The sequence below is a fragment of the Rutidosis leptorrhynchoides genome, chromosome 7, assembly GCF_046630445.1.
Source record: "Rutidosis leptorrhynchoides isolate AG116_Rl617_1_P2 chromosome 7, CSIRO_AGI_Rlap_v1, whole genome shotgun sequence".
Lineage (NCBI taxonomy): Eukaryota > Viridiplantae > Streptophyta > Magnoliopsida > Asterales > Asteraceae > Rutidosis > Rutidosis leptorrhynchoides.
In genome coordinates this window covers 371,565,337-371,589,734 of record NC_092339.1, presented here as the reverse complement: position 1 = coordinate 371,589,734, position 24,398 = coordinate 371,565,337, and the positions used below count along the sequence as shown (strand labels likewise).

The 24,398-nt window shown below is 34.1% G+C and overlaps 3 protein-coding genes across 3 annotated transcripts; all 3 read left to right on the top strand.

The window, feature by feature from the left end:
• The first annotated feature begins 5,867 nt into the window (after nucleotides 1-5,867).
• Nucleotides 5,868-14,370, top strand: LOC139858266 (cytoplasmic tRNA 2-thiolation protein 1). The gene is made up of 10 exons (XM_071847131.1): nucleotides 5,868-6,028; nucleotides 6,459-6,573; nucleotides 6,673-6,815; nucleotides 7,012-7,131; nucleotides 7,431-7,543; nucleotides 7,632-7,724; nucleotides 7,817-7,857; nucleotides 8,009-8,075; nucleotides 13,859-13,970; nucleotides 14,209-14,370. Exons 1-10 carry the CDS (start codon nucleotides 5,939-5,941, stop codon nucleotides 14,368-14,370), a joined length of 1,056 nt encoding a protein of 351 aa, XP_071703232.1. The 5' UTR covers nucleotides 5,868-5,938.
• An 811-nt stretch (nucleotides 14,371-15,181) lies between these two features.
• On the top strand, nucleotides 15,182-17,673 carry LOC139857226 (LIM domain-containing protein WLIM2b-like). Its single transcript, XM_071845964.1, has 5 exons — nucleotides 15,182-15,316; nucleotides 16,458-16,551; nucleotides 16,765-16,787; nucleotides 16,906-17,007; nucleotides 17,356-17,673. Exons 1-5 carry the CDS (start codon nucleotides 15,182-15,184, stop codon nucleotides 17,617-17,619), a joined length of 618 nt encoding a protein of 205 aa, XP_071702065.1. The 3' UTR covers nucleotides 17,620-17,673.
• Nucleotides 17,674-18,614: 941 nt separating this feature from the next.
• On the top strand, nucleotides 18,615-23,735 carry LOC139857850 (uncharacterized). The gene is made up of 13 exons (XM_071846689.1): nucleotides 18,615-18,808; nucleotides 19,574-19,917; nucleotides 20,434-20,548; nucleotides 20,657-20,755; nucleotides 21,166-21,432; nucleotides 21,510-21,617; nucleotides 21,709-21,780; nucleotides 21,878-21,964; nucleotides 22,646-22,717; nucleotides 22,789-22,878; nucleotides 23,014-23,121; nucleotides 23,234-23,302; nucleotides 23,513-23,735. The coding sequence occupies exons 1-13, from the start codon at nucleotides 18,632-18,634 to the stop codon at nucleotides 23,585-23,587; spliced, it is 1,683 nt and encodes a 560-aa protein (XP_071702790.1). The 5' UTR covers nucleotides 18,615-18,631; the 3' UTR covers nucleotides 23,588-23,735.
• Nucleotides 23,736-24,398: the final 663 nt, after the last annotated feature.

The following is a 24,398-nucleotide window of genomic DNA, read 5'->3' as shown; positions in this document are numbered from 1 at the left end:
TTCCTCTACAATATTCCCGTTGTTAATCAAGGGACCAACATAATGTATGATTTGTAATTGTAGTTTCAACCATCAACAAGCAAAGCTTCTTAGATTTTTTTTTTGGACGAGTCGAATAAAAATGCTAATTGACGCTTAAAATGATTAAAAATTAATCTTTTTTAAGTTAAATTCAAACTCAGATGTTAACGAATCTAAACTCTTAAACTTTTTTTGCTTTGCATCCTCAATGAGTAAACCCTATCAATGAGTATTTTATGAGTTTTTGACCAATCTCATGTGTTATACAAAGATAATTCCCGAATCAGTGTCCCTTTAAATATATTTACAACACTAACGTAATTTATGTTTTCTATAGCATGCCAGTTTTATAATCACGCAGTTGTATCTAATTTTATGTGTATACACGAAAATATTTGGGAATCAGCTGCACGAACAAAACTAACATTTAAATGTAATTAAATAAGTTAATTTTGAACAAAATAATTTCTTTATTTATTTATTTGTGAAAAAATATAATAACATTAATAAATTCAAAAATCAATATGTACAATCACTTTAAAAAATAAACAAAACAAATGAGCTCTAGCTAACAACAATCTAAACAAACAAGATCACTAACATGATGAAAGTTCATATACTGGGAACTCAACGTGACTATAGATTTTAACAATGAGAAACCTTCGAACCGGCGAAAATACAAAAGGTTCACGTGATGTTACTTGATTTTGATATTTGTATATTAAGAAAACTTTTTTAGAATGCCAAGTTCATACACCCATTAAAAATTTCACGACAAGACTCGAACTTACAATTTCAAAGATAATTAACAACCATGTTATCTTTTGATATGCCCATTTAGTGAATTAATTTAATCTTTTTATATATATTTATTTTTATAAGAACGATTTCGCTGAAATGTGGTTAGATATGAAAATAATATTAATCTATCTATTATCTATTATTATTTTATTACTAATAAAAAAGACAAAACAATGAAATTTCATTTCTGAAGATCTTGTTACCTGCATGATTATTTAAAAAATTGAAATAAAGCAAAATTAATTAAAAAGTGTTAAACTAACAATCTTATTATTCAGCTTTGTGTGTTAGCTTATAATTTTTTGGTTGAGATTAGCAGGTTGAAGCTGTTCACTATTGCATTGGATGCTGTTGATCATGCTACTGCATTTCTGTGTTGCTATCAAGGTTGAAGGCTTAATTCCTTTGTGGGTCATGTATGGGTTAATCTTGGATAACACACCTGGTGTGGGGTTCAGGTTAATCCATACACAGATGGGACATAGTTGGAATTAAGTATCCATATCACTGCATATACACATGTACAGGGACCAAGAGTGTCATAGTTTATAAGTTTTATAGTCCAAGGGTCTCTTTGTCATTTAGTCATAGTTGGTGTGTATATAAACCTGGAAAATTAGGGTTCCAGCCATTCGATTATCTGTATTCATTCTTTATTCAGTTTCTTGTGAGATTCAATCTGTAAAAGTTTTAGGTATAATTCAAGTGTTTGATTTTTGTTTTGTGTGATTATTCTGATCATACTATTGTTTGTTCAAAAAGGTAAAAATTGATGAATAAAAAAAAGTAAGGTACTCCGTAGGAAACTGGGGTGAGTATAGAGACGAGATGTGTAGCGTTGAAATAATACACAATTCAACATCTTTGTTATTGTAGTGGAGTAAAATACATTAGTTTAGCAAATATATTTACAAACACGTTAAGTTGGGAATTATGTTTGTAGAACACATGGGTTTGGTTAAAAACTCGTATTTTACAACACTCGATATTTCTATTTATAACACCAAATGCATTAATTCTACTACGGAGTAATAAATTTTCAATTATACATGAATGTTAGTTTTTTTTTTTGCTTAAAATAACTATTATTATAAAATCTAGGACTTTTATCGAAAAATGAAGGAACCTAAAAAATTGAAACAAAAAGTCACAAAAGGGTGAAGCTCGTGTGATTTAAAGTAAGCTAAAAACTAACTATAAACTAACTAACCAGAATCAAATTCGAGCTAAACGCCAACTCCATACAATACATGAAAAGGAAACAAAATCAAACAACAAAAATTCAAACATCTAAACAATGACGCATACCAAATAAAAACCAACCCAATCCCAATTAAGCGGCCTTGGGCAAATCATTATGATTTCTACGATCTGGCCAAGAGACTTTCCCGTCTGACTTTTCAGCGATAACATTTTTCCCACTTCGCGATTTATACGCATACAATAGTACATCATTCAAACAACTTACATTTAAAGTAACCAAAGAAGGACGTTGCAAACCCCATTTAACAAAATCTTTACCCTCCCGACTCTCAAACACGCCTTCATCTACAATCGTTTTCACTGTATTCTTCTTGACCAATTCTAGATCCTTAGGCTCGTTGAAAAGAATGTTTAAAGCTTCACCAAAATCCCAAACATCTTCATCGGATTTGATGTGATCGTAGGGGTATATAAATTGACTACAAGTTTTAAATAATTACGGACGGAATATACCTAAATTTTACTACAACACAATAGGCAAGGCAAGTGTACCTAATCATATGATAATGTAGCTAGGGTAAATTCGGAGTTCGTTCCACATGACTTGATATTTTTAGGCTTTTTTTTTAAATAGTTTTAAGATATATAGATTATAGATTATATACTATTATTATTATTATTACTACTAAAATGGGGATTTACCGTTTAATGACTAGTTTGTCGATTGATTTTTTTAGATATTAAACTAGTAAATAAATACAATAATGATGCAAAAGAGATATAAATATAATAAAAATGGACTATGTTCATCTAGTCATTTTAATACGTAATGTTTGATGATTTTCTTTATAAATTATGGGTTAATTTCCTTTATACCAGAAATATTTAATGACTCCACCTAGAGTTCTCTAGCATAGATATATAGTCAAAACTACCCAACACAAGTGTCCTTGTCGTCAGGGTCCTAACGACTATAATTAAATATTTCTACTAAATAATGATTTAAACTGTGACGCGGTTTTTACTTTTGTCAACAATTATGCAAGTTGTCATCGTACATAATCCACCCTATCTTAACTATTAGTATAACTTAATTCATTTCATTGATCTAGATGAATGCTCAATTACCCAAACCAAATATTCATTTAAAATGATTGTAACAGGCTCCCTATACATATCACTAAATGGGACAATTACAATCACCTAATGAATAAATAGTTTAGATGTTTGAAAATAAGTGTAACAGACTCTAATGAGTTATCACTCTATTAGACAATCACACTATCAATTAAGTTAAACTAACAGTTTCAACAAGAATTGTTCTTTTGCCTAAACATTAAATAAAAGTATAAATTCATTAACCCAAACTGTTATTTTTAATCAAACATTACGATTATTTGAGCTAGATGAGCATAGTATAAATTTAGCTATGGGGCATATGAGTAATAAAATAGAAACAACTTACAAACATTTTCACTTTCATTATCATCAAACGATTGAAACTTGAATTAGAAACACCCGTAATAATATTGATACAGTGCAAAGTCGACTACTTAACACTTGTATTTTAAAATAAAGAATAAAAACGGACGGAGTCATATATGGATGTAGGGATGGCATCGGGTCGGGTTTGGGCCGGGTTTAGGTAATCCCGGACCCGAACCCGATTAAGAAACCCCGCCCCAAACCTGGCCCGAAACCTGCCGGGTCCCCATTTACTTACATACTATCGGATTTCGGGTTTCCCCAAGGGTAAACGGGTATACCCGATTAGTTATTCTGTGTCTATGTTTCAATAAATTACCAAATCAAAATATCCAAAAATAACTTAACTATTTAATGTTTAAAGTATTATAAAATATCACATACAAAAAGTTAATTTAAAAATTTCTAAAATACGCAAATACACAAAAAATATAAAATATCACATCTTGGAAACATGTTGTATATGATTATATTGAATAAAATTATACTCATTTTCAAAACAAATAAGAGAAATCTTTTATACATTAACAATATAATACTAATACTAAAATTATACATAAATTTTTTTTATTATTAATATTCCTCGGACCGGATAAACGGGTATGCGGGTCGGGTATACGGGTCGGGTAAACGAGTTTGTATCCAAAACCATACCCGAACCACACCCGAACCCGAAAACTTTTTGTAACCATCCCCATACCCGAACCATGACCCGACGGACTCGGGTCAGACCCAATCCAAATATAATGGATTTTGAGTTTCCCCATCAGGTACGGGTCATTTTACCATCCTGTAGATGTGTGTCAGAGTAAACTCTCTTTTGTTGACCAAAAGCCCTACTACCTCTATCCTTTTGTCCTCTCATTTACGGAGTATTATATAGAAAATATATATATGGTGGAGTGTCTCTTTGTGAGTGTGTTTAGTGTGTGTGTGTGTGTTGTGTTTGCCGTGTGTGTGTGTGTGTAATGTCGTGTGGTATGTCTTAAGAGTTAGCGTATACTCCATCTCTTAATTATTATTCCGTAATATTTCAGCCATTATCGAACTTGGTCTGCTACTTGATAATATTACTCCTCAATCATTTTGCTTGACCCAATTATTGTTATTGTTATTGTTATTGTTATTGTTATGCAAACATGCAGAATCGTTACAACTTGTTTGGTGAATGACTCTGATCTCTTGTACTTTGCCTTTGTTGACTTGTACATCTTCGTCTTTAACTGATTTCTTGATATAATTTTCATCTCGAAGCTCTGTTTACATTCTCGAATTATTTATACAATTACAACTTGAAAATGAAACAATTAAAATTAAAAACTTATTATTTCGGACCTATATTGTGACTAGAAATGTGTACGTTTTTAGCAATATCAGGATTACAAACGCACAGATTTCTCTGCTTCTACTTGTTTCTTAGAGCTCCCGGAGTGGACCTCCGTCCCCCCTCCGTCCCACACACTGTCAGTTAAATTGCCACTCCCCAAGTCCGTCTCACACATCCGTCTCACTTCGGTCAGTCACGTACGTGACAGATGTTACCCACTTTTTTTTTTTTTTTTTTTTTTTTCCCAAAGGGATAATTTATTAAATATAATAAAATATTATTTTAACACACTAACTAACACACTAACTGACATAGGTCACAACTCCCCACTTTTTCTGACTCATCAAGTCACGTCTGACATACCAAGTGACTTCAGTCACCACTCCCAGTGCTCTTAATCCTAAATGAGGCATTAGCCACACCACTAATCGAAGCTACATCAACACCATCCGAAGGTATATCCTTAACTAGAGAGATCACCAAATTAACCACATCACCACTCTCTCCTCAACATGCACGTCATTATCAAATGTGCACAAACCACAGGTACAAACGGCGTAATTTTTTCAACGCAAATACATAATATTACTTAAAAAATCATTGAATAAAAGCTCAAATTTAATAAAATTTATATCTAATTAACAATAGCAATATGATAAAAAAGATCTTTAATTTTCAAAATTTTTTGGTTCTAAAAAATCATAAATAACCATTATTAGCAGTGTCTTTGAGCCAAACAATTTATTAGCCATTCGAAGTGGACTTGCTAAAAACTCCATTCAAGTCGAACTTAAACCAGCTCGACTTGAACTTTTTATTGCTATAATAATAAAATATACAGGACTACTATTTTTTATATATAAAAAAATATCCCTGAAATTAGCTGTTCTTGAAACGTGTTTAGCCCGAGTCTAGGTCGAGCTAAAATTGTTTTTAGTCTTCTATACTTGCATTATGGATCCTTCAAATGACCAAAATACCCTCTTATATATATCCCTGAAAACGTGAACACAACACCAGGCAGCCTTCACCTTCACCTTCACCTTCACCATTGAAATAAACAAACCTACTTCTTCATATATCTCTGTAATTACAAAATTAATGGAAGGTGGTCAGAAGACGAAAAGCCGTATGTGCTGCATCTGCAACCTACGAAGACCTGCTCTCAAACGACCTAAAACCCTTGAGCAAGTAAAACCCTAATTCTTTCATTTAATTTTTTTTTTTAATTCATTCATACATCCATATATGTATACTTTTGTGATACAGTATCCTCATTGTATTTACATCTTTGTTCACTCTAACATTGATACTTTCATACCTGTGTAAAAATTATTCATCCATTGATAATTATTGTATCCTACTCATCAATTTCTTATTTTTTTCTCATCTGCTACAAATTAGGTTACCTATTTGTATAGATTACATCAATTGACCACTAATTCTTCAGTTTCAATTGATTCAATTACATAAATTAGCCATGACGAACATGTTTTTGAAAACTGCTTTCTCTGCATATCAGATGGAATATGCACTTAAATATTTGCATTTTCAATTTGATACCTGCTAATTTTTTATTATAATCTCTTTCAAATAGCTAACATAACTGTTGGGTATCAAGATATGCAGGGAATGTTTCTATGTGGTATTTGAGGAAGAGATACATAAGGTAATTGTGGACAACAATCTTTTCAAGCCAGGGGAGCGTATTGCTATAGGAGCTTCGGGTGGAAAAGGTTGTTTTTTGTTTCTAACTGCAAAATGTATATATTAGTCAAAAATGTTTCGTTTGGTTACACTGGAGATATTTAGTTGATTTTTGGATATGTATGCAGATTCAACGGTTCTAGCGTATGTAATGTCAGAATTAAACCAGCGATATAACTATGGCCTAGATCTTTTCCTGTTATCAGTTGATGAAGGGATTACAGGATATAGAGATGACTCACTCGAAACCGTTAAAAGAAATGAAGTTCAGGTAGAAAAAAATGGCAACTCTATTTTCAAATCAGCCTATGGTTATTTATTTCAGTCTATGCATATAAAAGAGAGTCTGAACTGATAAGCTTAATTGAAACATTCTGATAAAACAAAAATCTGTTCATTTAGTGGCTGTATGGTTTGAATTTACAATTTGCAACACTTATAATTGTGCGTAAATCTTTGATTTACAGTACGGACTGCCACTCAAAGTCGTTTCATATAAGGATCTATATGGATGGACTATGGATGAGATTGTGAAGATGATCGGTCTTAAGAATAATTGCACATTTTGTGGTGTTTTTCGTCGCCAGGTCAGCAATTTGTACGACAGTGTACTGAGATATATTCATATATTATGCATTATTAGCTAGGCACCCTTTCTTGAGGAGACAAGTCTAACTTGTTGAACTTTAAATGGGTCGATACTGTACCTTTAACCGGCTTTTATCGATGTAATGTGATATTTATATGTGAGAAACATTAAAAATATTAGCATAGACAATCAGTGTAATGGGTCAACCCAACTTGCCTAACAAAAAAAGTTTCCATTTTGATCTGTCACTCAGTCCATTTCCAACCCGCCCATATTACCAGTTTTGCTTTTCTTCAGGCCCTTGATCGTGGTGCTGCGTTGCTAAAAGTGGACAAACTAGCTACCGGGCATAATGCTGATGATATCGCTGAAACGGTTCTCTTGAATATTTTGCGAGGTGACATTGCTAGGTAACCTATTCCAGATTTTGATTATTTTGTTTTATCTGTAATTTAATTATATCTCCATGTGATTAATTACTTGTAATTAAAATGATAGATTAAGCAGATGCACATCAATAATTACCGGTGAAGATGGACCTATTCCTAGATGCAAGCCATTTAAATACACATATGAGAAGGAAATTGTTATATATCCTCTAAATCTTGTGTAGTGTTTTATTTTTACTTATTTACTTTAAAGCATTTTTAGTTTGTTTTTGCGGTTCCTTAACTATTCATTACGTATGCGTACTTCAAGAAACTGGACTACTTTTCAACTGAATGTAAGTTTGTTCTATACCCTTTGGTTGGTCTTTTGATCCATTTCTTAACTTCTCTAATGGGATTTGTTACATTTTTTTTTTTTTTGGAAAACAAAGCAAATATAGTACATAATTTCATCATTTTTTAAACTGATTTGTTTTATTTTTGCAGGTATATATTCACCAAATGCTTACCGAGGGTTTGCTAGGGAGTTCATTAAAGATCTAGAGAGAATAAGGTTGGTTGTTTCTCGATTATGCATTCTCTTTTTCAGTTTATTAATGCAAACAGTCAAAACAGATTTGTGTTGTTGTAGTAATTGCATGAAAAAAGTCAACACTTTCGGTTTGAATAATATTTGCCATCTTGTGTGATTTTGAAACTATATATTGTTATGCTTGAACCTGCCTGATCAGAATAATCACATGCACACAATAATAGTAGCTGAGATAATAAAACACAGAAAATAAAAGACACGAGAATTATAGTGGTTCGGTTTCGATGTGAAACCTACATCCACTTTGGAACTAGAGAGTATTATTATTAATTTGGAGGTGATGATTTACAAGTACAATTGAGAGACTATATATAGACTTAGGACCCTCAATAAAAACGGCTCAAACAATTAGGGTTGGCCAAACCCTAACTTGGTCACCAAGTAAACTCCTGGCCCGTTTTTCTTGGGCTTAAACTACCGAAGCCTACACCTCAACAATCTTCCACTTGGAGGCTTCGAATACCATCGATCTGCACTCTTGTACTTCTGCAATGCAAGACTCAGCTCATCTCTTCTCTCTCTAGTTCCTGCCTTCTCTTCAATGTTCCTGAAGGCCAGTTGAAGCTATGCACAGCTTCAACTTATCCAGCGTTACTGGTTTGGTGAACATATCTGCTGGATTCTTTGAACCTGGAATGCTCTCCAGATTAAATGTTCCTTTGCTTATCCGTTCTCTGATAAAGTGATACTTCATGCCAATGTGCTTCGTCTTAGCATGATAGACTGGATTCTTTGCTAACTTGATTGCGCTCTCATTATCACAATATAAGACAAATTCTGTCTGTTTGCTGCCCAGTTCTTTCATGAATGTCTTCAACCACACTAGTTCTTTACTGGCTTCAGTCAAGGCCATGTATTCTGCTTCAGTAGTAGATAGAGCCACGCTCTTTTGAAGCCTAGACATCCAACTCACTGATGTTCCTCCTATAGTGAATACATACCCGGTGGTGCTCTTGAAGGTATTATTGCATCTACCCAGATCTGCATCAGAATAACCCCTGAGAGTAGTATCCCTGCCCTTGAAACATAACCCAACTTTGGGAGTACCCTTTAAATACCGCAGTACCCACTTCACTGCTTCCCAATGTTCTTTCCCCGGAGCTGACATAAAGCGACTAACCATCCCAACTGCATGTGCTATATCAGGTCTTGTACACACCATAGCGTACATTAGACTACCCACTGCGGATGCATAAGGAACCTTAGCCATTTCTGCTTTTTCTACTTCAGTTTTAGGAGACTGATGTTTAGAAAGCTTTAGATGACTTCCCAACGGCGTGTTTCTTGGCTTTGTAGACTCACCATTCATTCTGAACTTTTCAAGAACCTTGCGAATATACTTTTCTTGCGAATAAAAGACAAAGAGATAAAAGATTTGAAAGATCAAGAGCAGGATTCTTTAGAGTCATGCCCAAGGATATGGATCACTTTGAAGTATAAAGGTATGCATTGTGTTTTGAATTTAAAATGTCATTTCTTGCAGGTGGTTCTTCAATTGGTTATGAGTCATAGGTCTTATAGAAATGGTATTGGTGATTGTATAGACTCTGTCTTTTATTGGTATAGGGATGAATTATGGTGAATGTTTTATTTTCTATGCTTTCTAGTTTGGTAGAAAGTGTAATAGTGTTTCGGATGGTTCACTAAAAATCATCCCCCCATGTACTTTTCGTTTTTTGATGGTATAAAATTCTCCGGGGTACCGTCCCCTTTTTCAAAAAAAAAAAAAAAAAAAGAATATACTTTTCTTGAGATAAAGAAACTGACCCATCTTTATTCCTGCATATACTCATACCGAGAATCTGCTTAGCTGGCCCGAGATCCTTCATTTCAAATTCTCTAGATAATTGCTTCTTCAAATTGCGTATTTCAACCATATCAGAACCTGCAATTAACATATCAACGACATAAAGAAGCAATATAATATAGGAGCTCTTGAACTTCTTCAAATAACAGCAATGATCTGTAGAACTTCTCACGAATCCTGTCTTCTCCATGAAATTATCAAATTTCAAGTACCACTGTCTGGGAGCTTGTTTCAAACCATACAAGCTTCTCTTTAGATTACACACAAGACTCTCCTTTCCTTTGACACGAAACCCCTCTGGTTGAGACATGTAAATGTCTTCTTCAATGTCGCCATGCAGGAAGGCTGTTTTAACATCCAACTGTTCTAAGTGTAACTTCTCGGTTGCAACCATACTTAGAACCAATCTGATAGTCGTCATCTTCACTACTGGAGAAAAGATTTCAGCATAGTCGACTCCTTTCTTTTGTTGAAATCCTTTGACAACTAATCTTGCTTTGTATCGTTTAGAACCATCCCCTTCATCTTTGACTCTGAAAACCCATTTATTCTGTAAGACCCTTTTTCCTGGTGGTAACTTGGTCAACTTCCAAGTTTGATTTTTCAATAAAGATTCCATCTCGCTTTTCATAGCCTGCTCCCACTGGAACGAATCTTTCACCTTCATTGCCTCAAAATAACTTTCTGGTTCCCCATTTTCTGTCAAAAGAAGATAGTTAACTGTTGGACTAAACCTAACTGCCTGTCTTGTGACTCGTGTAGATCTCCTGACCCAATTGGACTGGTCAGATTGTGGTGGGGACTGTGGGGTCTGCTCATCATCAGACTCTGAGCTCTCACTATCTGAAGTCTGCTCGTGATCAGACTCTGAGCTTTCACTGTTAGGAACTCCCACTGGAACTTCAGTTTCATCCTCTGGAGTTTCCCTTTCATCTTCTCTAGTTGTCTCTGTGTCAACCTCAAATTCAACTGATTCTTTTTCTTTTGTTGTTGAGTTGAAATCCTTGTACAATTCTGCTTCATTGAAGGTGACATGTTTACTTCTGATAACATGTTTTCCCTTCTTATCCCATAACCTGTAACCCATGTCGTCTCCCCCATAACCAATGAACACGTACTTCTTTGCTTTTGCATCAAGTTTGTCACCATCTTTATTAATATCATATGCACTGCACCCAAAGATTTTTAGATGCTCATAACTGATTGCTTTACCTCTCCATTCTTCTTCGGGTATTTTGAAATCAAGCGGAGTTGATGGAGAACGGTTGATCAAATAAGCGGCAGTGCTTACTGCATCAGCCCATAGAGTCTTTGGTAGCCCACAATTAAGTCTCATGCTACGTGCTCTCTCATTTAAAGTGCGATTCATTCTTTCTGCAACTCCGTTTTGCTGTGGAGTACCTGGAACCGTCTTGATCATCCGAATACCATGATCAGCACAATAGTTAACGAATTCGGTGCTGATGTATTCTCCTCCTTTATCCGACTTCAAGCATTTTACCTTCAAATCACAAGATAATTCAACAGCAAATTTCCATTTCTTAAAAGCTTCAAATACATCAGATTTATTTTTAAGAAAGTAAACCCATACCTTGCGTGTTGAATCGTCAATGAAAGTAACATAATAGCGTGCTCCTCCCAATGAAGAAACAGGAGTAGGCCCGAACACATCCGTGTGTACTAGCTCCAACTTCTGAGCCTTTAAAGTTCTGCCTGCTTTTGCAAAGGTGACCTTCTTCTTTCCTAGAACACATGACTCGCAAAAGTCCGATTTAACTCTCTTTAGACCAGGAATTTTACCATTTGACACTAGCATTTTCATTCCTTTGTCACTCATGTGACCTAAACGTTGGTGCCACTGACTGGTTAAGCTTCGATCATTGGAAACTGTATTTACTTCATTAGCTGAAGCTTCTGCCATATAAAGAGTGTCTCTCTTCTTACCCTTGGCTATTACTAAGTTCCCCTTTATTACTTTCCACTGACCTTCACCAAATAGCACACTATATCCTTGATCATCAAGCTGTTCAACAGAGATTAGTTTTTTTAGGCCAGGAATAACTCGGACATTTTCCAAGGTCCAATTAGTGCCCAAAGAGGTCTTCAGCTCTAAGTCTCCAATCCCTGTAATGTCAAGACAATGATCATTAGCCAAACGAACTTTACCAAGGTTACCTGTTCGTAGATTCTTCATCAAATGTGGACTTGGGGTAGCATGAAACGATGCTCCTGAATCCATAACCCATGCATCAATTGTATTCTCAATGCAGCAAACAAGGACGTTATCATAATCATCTGTTGCAACTGCAACATTAACTTCCTTTGGCTTTGATGATGTTACTGGCTTAGTGCACTGGTTTCGGAAGTGTCCAGTCTCCTGACAATTCCAACATTTAATATCATTCCTCGTTCTCGACACACTCCTCCTTCTTGACTTTGACCTGCCCCTGGTGGTGTTACTTCTGCCTTTTCTCCTACCTCTCTCTTCTGTGCTCAGCAAGTTTCCTGATGGTTCTCCTGAACTCTTTCTTCTTATATCTTCTCCAAGAATAAAATCACGAATGCTCTCAAACTTTAGCTTTGAGGACTCTGTGGATCCACTGATAGCTGTGACTGAACCTGACCAGCTTTCAGGTAATGAAGATAATAATAAAAGAGCTTTAACTTCGTCATCAAACTTGATATCAACAGACAATAATCGAGAGATAATATTGTTGAAGTTATTGATATGATTTGTTACCGAAGCACCTTCTTTCAACCTGGTGTTCACCAACTGTCTGATCAAAAACACCTTGTTAGAAGCAGACGGCTTCTCATACATATTCGATAAGGTCTTCATCAAACCATGTGTAGTGGTTTCATTCACAATATTAAAGGCAACACTTTTTGTCAGTGTGAGCCTGACAACAGCTAGGGCTTTCCTGTCAAGCGTCTTCCATTCATCGTCTTTAAATTTTTCTGGTTTATTCTCACTCAAAGCATCTATCAGATCCTTCTGACATAACAAGTCTTCCACTTTCATCTTCCACCACCCAAAATCTTGCCCATCAAACTTATCGATTTTAATCCTTCCTTCTTCTGCCATTGTAAAGGCTTTCTGATCTGCAATCTGATCAATAACAGCAACAACAAACTGATCTGTAGCAACAGATCTGAAGTAGATGTCGGCTAGGATTAGAACCTGTAATCCTTTAATCTGCAGCAGCAGCAGCAGATCTGCAATCTGCTTAACGTAGCAGTAGCAGCTTGTGATCGGCTAGGATTAAACCTAAGCTCTAGATACCAATTGTTATGCTTGAACCTGCCTGATCAGGATAATCACATGCACACAATAATAGTAGCTGAGATAATAAAACACAGAAAATAAAAGACACGAGAATTATAGTGGTTCGGTTTCGATGTGAAACCTACATCCACTTTGGAACTAGAGAGTATTATTATTAATTTGGAGGTGATGATTTACAAGTACAATTGAGAGACTATATATAGACTTAGGACCCTCAATAAAAACGGCCCAAACAATTAGGGTTGGCCAAACCCTAACTTGGTCACCAAGTAAACTCCTGGCCCGTTTTTCTTGGGCTTAAACTACCGAAGCCTACACCTCAACATATATAACTAATGGAGGTGGGAATATGGGCGGGTCTGGTCTGGTGGTTAACAGGTCAAACGGGTAGACGGGGTAGTTTATGTATTTGGTTGAAGTGGGCTGTTGACCCAAAACAGTATTTGTCTACTTTCCAATGAAAATATATCAGCTATGATTACAAAAGTTATATCGAATGAACTATATTCTTGTTTTAATAAAACACACACTTGGTTTTGTACATGTAGTATTCACCTTAGGGTTCTATATAGTAACTCAAAAGTTGTAATATTTGACTTCAAATACATACTTAAGTCAATTTTATTTAACATGAATGGTTTAACAATACAGACCCCGAGCCATTCTTGACATCATAAAATCAGGCGAGGATTTTAGGATTGCAGCCTCTACAAAAATGCCCGAGCAGGGAACTTGTCAACGTTGCGGCTACATTTCGAGCCAGGTATGTTTGTTCAGTGCTTTATTGAATCATTTGAATGTACTGAAAATGTTCCTGGGTTAAATCAACTCAAATTAGGGAAATTTTACATTTAATGACGAATTACTCAATCCACCTGACCAAACTCATTTTGGCTCCTCTAATTCTTGATGACCTAAGAACTAAAGCTACAAACTTGATTTCATTTCAGCATTATGTGCAACATGGTTTAATTAGTGTTGGGTTTGTTATAAACATGCAGAAATGGTGTAAAGCATGTGTTTTGTTAGAGGGGTTGAATCGGGGTTTGCCAAAGTTGGGGATTGGGAGAACTCGAGGGGTAAACCAAGAGCGACAAAAGGATGATCAAAAGGTGGGTGTGAAGAATATACAAAGCAAACCATGTGGAAGTTTAGACTTCTAAAGAAGCATATAGGAAAACTTAGTTGTCACTCAAAATGGCGAGTGCATATTTGCTTTGAATGAATATTTTGTTATTGTTAGAATTTGAGTTGTAGACATCAATTTTTATACATGTTGGTTAACCTGATTTGTGGTAAGAATAAAAGGTAACAAATTGAAAAAGGATTGAAATTTCAGACTTTTTGAAGTGGTTTTGTGTAAACGGGTAAACATCTGGTTAACTTGTGTATTTTAACTCGGATATAACGAATCTAAGAATTTTAAGGAGAGAGAGAGAAAGAAGTGGAAGGAATTATCATGTCTAAATTTTTTTTTTTTTCTTCTTCTTTTTTTTTTCCATACATTTTCTGTTAAATTGGTAAGATCATGAGTTTTTCTTTCATTTTCTCTTTACATCCTTTCAGTAAATAAGTTTGGATACTGTTAGGAGTGTTCTAAAGATCTTACAAAAGTTATCATGTTTTGCATCTCTAAAAATGTTTAGTATGAAGATTAATAATATTTATTTTTATTATATCCTATCTTTATAAAAAAATTAATAAAAGTAGAAAATACAATGGGTTACATACATGTATTACAGTATTTATTTATTTCCTAATTATTCTCAAATTTCTTGATTCCTATTTTGCCAAAGAATGCATATAGCTCCACCCTTGATGTCAAAACAATATTGGCCAGTCAATACCACAATCTCATTTGTTTAACATACATTTTCTTTTGGGAAGAAAACCATTTAAACATTGTTCTATATTTTAGTTTTAATTTTAAAATAAATACGAAAATTCAAGCAAGGAAATAATAATAGGCGAGAAATGGCATTTAGTGGGACGATACAGAAATGCAGGGCATGCGATAAAACTGTTCATTTTGTTGAGATGATTTCTGCTGATGGAATCCCTTATCACAAAATATGCTTTAGATGTGTCCAATGCAATGGGAAACTTGTGGTATGTATAAATTAATCTCTTATAGTTTTTCGTTTCGTTTTCATAATTTTCATACAGTTTGTTCGCTATAAACAATTTACAAGATATTCTACTTTTTTTAACGATTTTGCTAACCTATACCTCTGTCATTAAATGCACTTTAACGTATGTCACTTGGGGGATACGTTAACAAAGAGCTTTTTTTTTAAAATGTGAGATATAAATGTTGTTCGATATACGATGATAAATTGGAAGGGTGGTGTCGTGAGTGATGGCAACGGAGACAGAAGCCAGGACCACCACAGAATATTGTCCGCTTTGAGAACAGCGAGCCACCAGCGACTCAACTGCCCTCACGGGTTTAAAACGCGTCCTGTGAGGAAGAGGTATCAAGCCACATATATGGTCATTTGTTTTTGCCTCTCCAACCGATGTGGGAAAGGGGTGAAGGTCACCCCAACAATCCCCCTCCCAACATCGGTGTGGTAACCCCGGCTCTGATACCAGTTGATGGCAACGGAGACAGAAGCCAGGACCACCACAGAATATTGTCCGCTTTGGGAACAGCGAGCCACCAGCGACTCAACTGCCCTCACGGGTTTAAAACGCGTCCTGTGAGGAAGAGGTATCAAGCCACATATATGGGCCTTTGTTTTTGCCTCTCCAACTGATGTGGGAAAGGGGTGAAGGTCACCCCAACAGTGAGGATTCAAAAGATTGTATCAACTTAGAGCTCGTTTATTAAAATTTGTTGAACTTTGTTGTAATTCAAAAATTATCCGAGATATTATCGGTTAGCCTAATACTCCGTATCACTTTTTTTAAAATAGCCTAATGAGGAGATGATCGTAACCTCTGAGCTCAAAGATAACCATTCATTTAGAATGCGTACATCTAAGTAAATTTATTATGGCTTTCCATGTATCCTGAAGAGGGAAAAATTGTATCTAGGTAGATCACTATGAACTAGACGAGTAATCAATAGTCTATTCGCTTTTGTTTGTACTTCAAGTTTCATACTTAGCTTTCTATCTCAATCGTTTTTATATGAAATAGATATAGATTTGTTTACAGGAACAATTTAATTTCTAAACAATAATTTAAATTCCAAATATCATTTTTTTATTATTTGATTTACAAATTTACAAATATTATGTGTTAGATGAGTAGCTACTTTCAGTTGGAAGGACAACTCTATTGCAAGCCTCATTTTGATCAAAAGTTCAAAGAAATGGGAGGCATCTCCAGAATACCATGTGAGCTCCATCTACCCTTTTTCGTAACTATTTATATGTATAACAAAAACAACACTATTCAATCTTGTCGAATACGGCAATTATTTTTATGTAGCAAACATAAATATGTAAAAAGAACGACAAGACCATAAACATATAACGATTCAATCATTTTGGTTATCGTCAGTGTTATATCTTATTCTTTCTCTCTAACTCGAGTTTTATGTTTATCAGCTTCGAACAAAACAAATGAAATGGTACGCTAAATTATTCTTTTCCCTTTTCTTTAGAATTTTTTACACTCAATTAGACATACAATATGGTATGAATGTACAAATGTAAAAAATATCATAAGAATATACTTGTGTTTTGCAGGGTAAAACTCCTAGCAAACTTGCTAGCAAACTCTCTTCCATGTTTTCTGGAACTCAAGATAAATGTGCAGTTTGTAAAAAAACTGTATATCCACTAGAAAAGGTTTGTTACCTCTCCAAAGATTTTGATAAAAAGACATCTTTTAACCTAAAAGTTTAAAAATATGCACAAATGGTCCCTAATTATTTTGTGATTCCATATCTATAAGTAAATAACAATCTAAAGGGCTTGTAGTACCTGATACATATTACATCAGAAAAATCTTATATGTTTATCCCGCTTTTGTGGGGATTGAATTTTGTTGTTGTTGTATATTACATCAGAAAAATCTTAAACCTTTTCTGTCTACCCGTTTATGTTAGTATAACTGTATAAGATACTAATCAAATGTAAGTGAAAATTTATGTTAGTATTAGATACTAATCAAATGTAAGGAAAAGTTATTTGTAGGTAACGGTGGAGGGAGAGTTTTATCATAAGCAATGCTTTAAATGCGCACAAGGAGGTTGTAAACTAACACCATCTAATTACGCGGCTTTAGATGGAAACTTATTTTGCAAACCACATTTCGCTCAATTGTTCAAAGAGAAGGGAAACTATGCTCATCTCTCAAAAACGGCCTCAATGAAAAAAAATTCTGAATCTGTCGATAAAATAGTGGACGAAGTGACATCTGAAGAGGCTGTTGAACCAGAAACATCCGAAGAAAAATAAGAGTATCATGACATTCATTGCTTTGAAACTAAAGGGCGTTGTTGTTTACCATAGTCAAAGCCATTTTGGCCTAATTCTGGATTTGATGACAAAAACAAACTTGTATAATTTTTTGTTTATTTACAAATACAAATAGATAGCAGATAATCTTAAATAAAGAATTGTCTAACTTACTATGGAAGTTTCACAATATGTATATTTGGTCCCTAGTTATTTTGTGTGTTCTTTTATGGGTGACGATATTTCCATTCATATTATAATAGATCCACCATTGTATTCGGTCTTTTCTTGTTGAGTATAAGCTAAAATAAGCCGTTAATGCATAAATATGATTATGATTAATTTAACAAAAAGTTGAGTGACTCTTTATTTATAGCTAAATAAATTTAATTGCTTGCAAGCTTTACTTTAATCAAAAGATTAAAGAAATGAGATGCATCGCTGGTATAACAATTTCATTTCATCAGCTTTATCATTTTCATCCCAAAAATTTTGTTCGAATTTAGTTCAATAGAAATTAAAGCTTTCCGCTTAATTTTATGATATTTACATTTTACTCGTATATTTTTAAATACCCACTTAACACCGTTTACTTCCTTATTTTGTCGTGACACTACTCTCTCACAAGCACCTCCGTTCAGGGTCCGAAAAGGTCTTTTAACACATATATCTAAATAATATCAAACTTAACAAACTTTGGCACACCAAGTTGTCAAAATTTAGGTGCAAATATATATTTAAAGGACTAAAAATATACTCGTAATCAACAACAGTGAGTGTTGACATATAAAAACAAAACTGAATCTCAGGTGTAATAATTTCTTCTTAGAGGGACTAGAAATGGATACTTTAATTAGTTATAGTGGTTAAATACAAATACAAATTGTCCTTCTTATTATTTACTAGTATTTAATATAAAAATAAAGATAAAGATAAAAATAAAAATAAAAATAAAAATAAAAATGCTTATTTTTATTATCTGGTCTGAGAGTTGTTCTGTTTCCATAGAAACATGAGCACCCTCTTCTCCTTCACAAAAACTTATATAAATTTTCCTTTCCTTGATAAACAGCAAAAGAAATTTGTTCTTTATTGTACGAAAGATGAAAAAAAGATTGGAAATTGGGACCAAATGGAGATGAAATTTGGTAAATTGATTGGTCAAAACCCTAAACTTACTCTTTCCAAGGTCTCATTATCTCTTTATATTGTTTTCAGTAGTTCTTGATACTCTGTATGAAGCATGATTATGTCATCATGATGAAATTAGTCTTTTTATTAGCTTTTAGTTGAAATGTAGTGTTAATTTCATTTTGGTATTATACGTTTTTATGGATTATATTGTATGACTGATTTCTTTTGTTTTTATTAAATTTTTAATTATTTGTTAACAAAAAAATAATTTGTTACAATATTGTTTAAATTTTTAATTATTGTAAATTAACAAGTTACAAAATTTTGGGTCATAAATGGCCCGGTTAGGCTGCCTACATCAACTATAAGAACCTCATCCTTTTAATCAGTTACAACATTTTTTTTTTATTTATTATTATTTTGTTTAAGAAAAAAGCTTTCTGGCAATTTTGATTGAAATTCTTTAACTGATACTTGCATGTATGAATGTGTGTGTTTGCAACTGTGTTGTTTACAGTAAATGCAGTTAATTTAGTTGAACTGTGAAAGCATTGGCTGTTCATATATTAAACTGAATGTTCATAAATTTTCATTATCAGACGAAATGTATCGCTTCCTATTAGCTAATTGTATATTTGCAAGTAGTAGAGAAGAAAGACTTACAATAGTGAGTCGGTTTTCGAAGCACAAGAGTACTACTTATTTTATGGAAGCCAACTTAAAACATGAACATTGCTTCATCAATCGTGACATTATGTTCCATTTCATATTTTACTACAATCTTGTTATCACATTGTATTTATTTATTTCTCTTGCTTAGATTAAAGATATAAACTTGAATCCGGAACATGAAGAAAGTAAACGACCAGTTGAAAAGGCTCCAAATGTTATTTTATGGAATGCAGCTGCTCTTGAAGAGGATAATGATGAGACAATGATGTCACCATTTTTGTCCTTAAAACCTAATTTATCTCTGAAATTGGGTAAAGAAGAAGGCATGGAACGGTTTAGTGATATGATATTAGTGAAGAATGAACTATCAAGATCTGATATTGATGTTAGAAACAATCATTTACGAAATGTTGACCGGGTAAATAGACTTATGGAAGCTGATTCGGTTTCAAAACTATCTACGGATGCTACCTTGCATAAACAACCGAAAAGGTACTTTAAGACATTATGTGTGACTAATCATTATTATTAATTGTAATTATAATTATAATTAATCTAATTTGAAGTGAAAAGGTACTTTAAGACATTATGTGTGACTAATCATTATTCATTATTATTAATTATAATTAGTCGGGATTTTCTAGTAGTCCGACTAGTCTCCGATTTGGCCAACTTATTGGGTTCAAGTTGTCAAAAGTCCAATTTAGATTCGGATTTATTAGTTCAAAGTTGGATGTATTCGGTCAAATTCAATCAAAGTCAACGTTGGTCAAAGTATGCATAGTCTCTGACTTGGTCGATTAGTCCCTACAAGGTCCCGACTAACGACTTTTACGACATTGGTGATATCAAGAATTAGGTAGTTAGGTACTCAAAGTTGGGGTTAGTTACACACTTACACTTAAATCTTAATAATTGCTATTTGACTTCACATCCTTATTATTTTGATCTTCAATGTGTATATATATAATCGTTCTTGACGGATTTGGTTACTTCTTGTTTTTATAGGTTAGACCAACCTGTGAAAAAAATAACCGACATTGACGGAAGGATAACTATGATTGACAATCTAATAGCTAATTTCGTTACACGTGAAAACTCACCTCCGATACTGCACTCAAAGGTATCATGATTACTCGTTTCTTAACCTGACCGACCCGCCCATTTTGCCACTACCCGTTTTCGTATTATGAATAAACGAAACCTGAATTTGAAAGTATCTGAATTATAGGACCGGGAAGATATGGATTGGAAACGGGCCGATGATCTAATTCAAACAACTGGAAGAGGAGAAGTGGAAATGATAAGTTGTAGCACCCGAGGATTTGTAGTAAGTATTCATGCAACAGAACCTGCTGACCTGGCAACTTTAAACGGGTCAAGATTTTTTTCTTTTTGGTATAAGCAAGGTTGCAAAAATCACTACTCGGTCGGGACTTTTTAGGTAGTACTCGATAGGGACTTTTTAGGTAGTACTCGATAACTCGGGGAGTACTCGAATGTTGACTAAGTTTGACTTTGACCGAGTTTTGAACAATTTTGAATGATTTTTGACCAATTTTGACTACCTTTTTGAGTTTTGGCCGGTTTTACGAGTAATTTTTGACCAAGTTTGACCGAGTACTCCCCTAGCTGCCAACAGAGTACTCACCGAGTAATTCCGAGTTCTGCAACACCGGGTATAAGGGATCTGATTTTTTACTTTTTTATTTTTATTTTATGTTTTGCCCTTGTTTACAGGTTTCTTTTGGCTCTTTGATAGGATTTTTGCCATATCGATATCTTGCAACTAAATGGAAGTTTTTAGCTTTCGAGTCCTGGTTGAGGATCAAAGGAGTGGACCCCGTTACGTACAGGAAAAGTTTAGGCGTTATTGGAAACTTTGATTCAACAAACGTAGATACAAACAATTTTGAGGGTGATATTTCGTCACATATGAAACTTGAGGATCATCTTGCACTTTATGATCAAGAAAAACTTCAATATTTGTCATCTTTTGTTGGTCAGGTATGGGCATAATTTTTTGGTCAAAAAAAGTCAGAGAGAATATAACTGTTATAACATCTGTATACTGATGTCTGCAGAAAATTAAAGTGAACGTGATTATGGCCGATAAAGATTCTAGAAAGTTGATATTTTCCGTGAAGCCAAAAGAACAGGAGGAATCGATCCAACGAAAGCAAAATCTCATGGTAAAAATACTAGACACCATTTTTATTTATTTTTTAATTTTACTTAATATCATATGTTTAGTTTAAGCTCTTATGTTATTCATATTTGTAGGCTAAGCTTAAGGTTGGAGATATAGTGACGTGTTGCATTAAAAAGATTACTTATTTTGGTATTTTTGTTGAGGCAAGTAGTGTTTTCTTCTTCGGGTACTCATCAGATTATGTTATATTTTCTTTTAAAAAGATTATATATATATTGATGTGTGGTTTTGATGATTTAGATAGAAGGTGTACCTGCATTAATTCACCAGACCGAAGTGTCGTGGGATGCCACGTTGAACCCTACCTCGTGTTATAAAGTTGGGCAGGTACAGTAAGCCCCTTTTTGTAATTTGAAAGCTTTTGAAATATAGGAATTATTGCTATATATATGAGATGAACCGTATTCCATATTTTCTAAAGTTCATCAGTTGTATTTGGTCTCCTACCTTGTCATATAGGCTTACAAGGTTGCAAAACTCGCGGTTTGGACTTTTTAGTGAGTACTCGAATGTTGACCAAGTTTGACTTTGACCGATTTTTGACTGAATTTTGCTGAGTTTTCTGATTGATCCCGAGTTTGACCGTGACTGATTTTCCGAGTAATCCCGAGTTTTGACCAATTTTCCGAGTGATCCCCAATTTTGCCAATTTTCCGAGTAATCCCGAGTTTTGGCTATGTTTGACCGAGTTTTTACTGAGTTTGACCGAATTTGACTTCGACCGATTTTTTACTAAATTTTGACTTAGTTTTCTGAGTAATCCCGAGTTTTACCGTGACCGATTTTCCGAGTAATCCCGAGTTTTGAATGATTTTCCGAGGGTTTTGCTGATTTTCCGAGTAATCCCGAGTTTTGGCTGAGTTTGATTGAGTTTGACTGAGTACTCGGGGAGTACCGAGTGATTCCGAGTTCTGTGACAATGTAGGCTTGTATCAATTGTTATATTTACTACTTGCTCCCTTTCGTGGACGAATAAATACATAATGCTGAAAATCTTCTGGTTTATAGGTGGTAGAAGCAAAAGTTCATCAGTTGGATTTTTCACTTGAACGTATATCCTTGTCTTTGAAGGAAATATCGGTATTCTATCTTCTAGTTCGGTATATAAAAATAACAGAATTTGATGAGAGAATAACGTTTTTTTATCACAGCCGGATCCATTAACCAAATCTTTGGACGCTGTTCTTGGTGATAACACTCTCGTGGATGGTACATTAGAAGCAGCCCAACCCGAAAACGAGGTTTTTTAAGCCAATATTTAACTATATTAGTTCATGTCAAATGTATGCGTATAACTTGTAGAAATAACAATTGTTTATCAACATATAATCATAACTCAAAAGCTTACTCTTATGTTCTATATATGAAACAAATAGTGGGCCGACCTTGAGTTACTTGTTAAAGAACTGCAACGATATGAGGGCATCGAGTTGGTAACGAAAGGCCCATTTTTCTTGAGCCCTGGGTTGACCCCAGATTTTCAGGTACTACGTTTTATTTTATTTTTTAAGATTTTTTTTTTTTTGTATTTTTTTTAATATTGTTTTTAGGTATTGGGTAGTGAATAAAGTTCCGATCTTTTGTGAATCTGGGCAGGTTTATATGGCATCCATGTTCAAGAATCAGTACAAATTACTTGCACGAGCTGGAAATAAAGTACAAGAGGTATCTTTCCACTTTGAATGTCAAACTTTTTACGTAGTAAATATATATGTTAATTGTAAAGCACCGGAGTTGGACGTGGGTCCCATAAATTGATCCAAATAAACTTGGCTATGAGTTTACTTGATTGTTTAGTCTTTTATTTTAACCCATATATCACATGTTTAGAATCTAAGTTAGTTGAAAACGGACTCAAGTATACGTTTTGGGCAGGTGGTGGTGCAGACATGGCTAGGTACAGAGGAAATGAAGCATGCAATTTTGAGGTGCACCAACAGAATCGGGTAAATTTGTCGTGTACTTTTAACAATAATATAAGAACAAACAATTGTATAGTTGGTTCGATTTTCAATTACAAAACTAAAGAAGCGATGTTTTGTTGACATAAAAAGAAGGTTCTAAACTTGGAAGTTTCGCTTTTTCGTTTTCGATTGCAATCAATGATGTCATTATTTATTATTCAAGAGGCCATGCATCTATCTATTATTAATCTATCTATATATCAATATATCGCTAACAATAACAATAACTATGAATTAAAAGACAACCGCCTAGGGTCCAAATATTAGAAGGGTCCAAAATTTTTAATATATATACAATTGTTGAATAATTAAGTAAATTAAATAAAATATTGTCGAATAAATATTTGATAATAAAAAAATTTGTTATGGCTGTCTAACGAAATAAGGCCTTTCTAGCGCTAGTTTCGGATGAGCTTCTCCCAATTATGTCCGGCTTAAAAACTTCTTTCGTATTGATAAATTTTAATATAATCTTTTTATCTATATTAAAAAAATTAACGTGTATAAAGGTCCATTTTTATTTTCGCATAGGGCCTCTAAATTGTAGAGACGGCCCTGAAAAGACAATCACCTTTTTACACTATAATATTACTCTAATATTTAATATATACATTTATCTGGTTAATGTAAAGGGTATTAACTTTCGTGTTCACACTACGAAATTTCACTATGATTTTGTTATATATGACTGTACCATGCTAGTGAATAGTGATAAGTGATAACTATAAAGCTATAGATACGGTTTAGTCATGGGTGTCTGCTATAACTAAATCGCTATGATTATAATGGTCTGCATT

Excerpts from the sequence above, each read along its gene's own strand:
- LOC139857850 (XM_071846689.1), top strand. The coding sequence starts at position 18,632 with ATGAGCACCCTCTTCTCCTTCACAAAAACTTATATAAATTTTCCTTTC. Across the intron at positions 21,618-21,708 it reads AACGAAAGCAAAATCTCATG|GCTAAGCTTAAGGTTGGAGA; the intron begins GTAAAAATACTA and ends TCATATTTGTAG. Across the intron at positions 22,718-22,788 it reads TGTCTTTGAAGGAAATATCG|CCGGATCCATTAACCAAATC; the intron begins GTATTCTATCTT and ends TTTTTATCACAG.
- LOC139858266 (XM_071847131.1), top strand. The coding sequence starts at position 5,939 with ATGGAAGGTGGTCAGAAGACGAAAAGCCGTATGTGCTGCATCTGCAAC. Across the intron at positions 6,029-6,458 it reads GACCTAAAACCCTTGAGCAA|ATATGCAGGGAATGTTTCTA; the intron begins GTAAAACCCTAA and ends TTGGGTATCAAG. Across the intron at positions 6,574-6,672 it reads AGGAGCTTCGGGTGGAAAAG|ATTCAACGGTTCTAGCGTAT; the intron begins GTTGTTTTTTGT and ends ATATGTATGCAG.
- LOC139857226 (XM_071845964.1), top strand. The coding sequence starts at position 15,182 with ATGGCATTTAGTGGGACGATACAGAAATGCAGGGCATGCGATAAAACT. Across the intron at positions 15,317-16,457 it reads AATGCAATGGGAAACTTGTG|ATGAGTAGCTACTTTCAGTT; the intron begins GTATGTATAAAT and ends ATTATGTGTTAG. Across the intron at positions 17,008-17,355 it reads CTGTATATCCACTAGAAAAG|GTAACGGTGGAGGGAGAGTT; the intron begins GTTTGTTACCTC and ends AGTTATTTGTAG.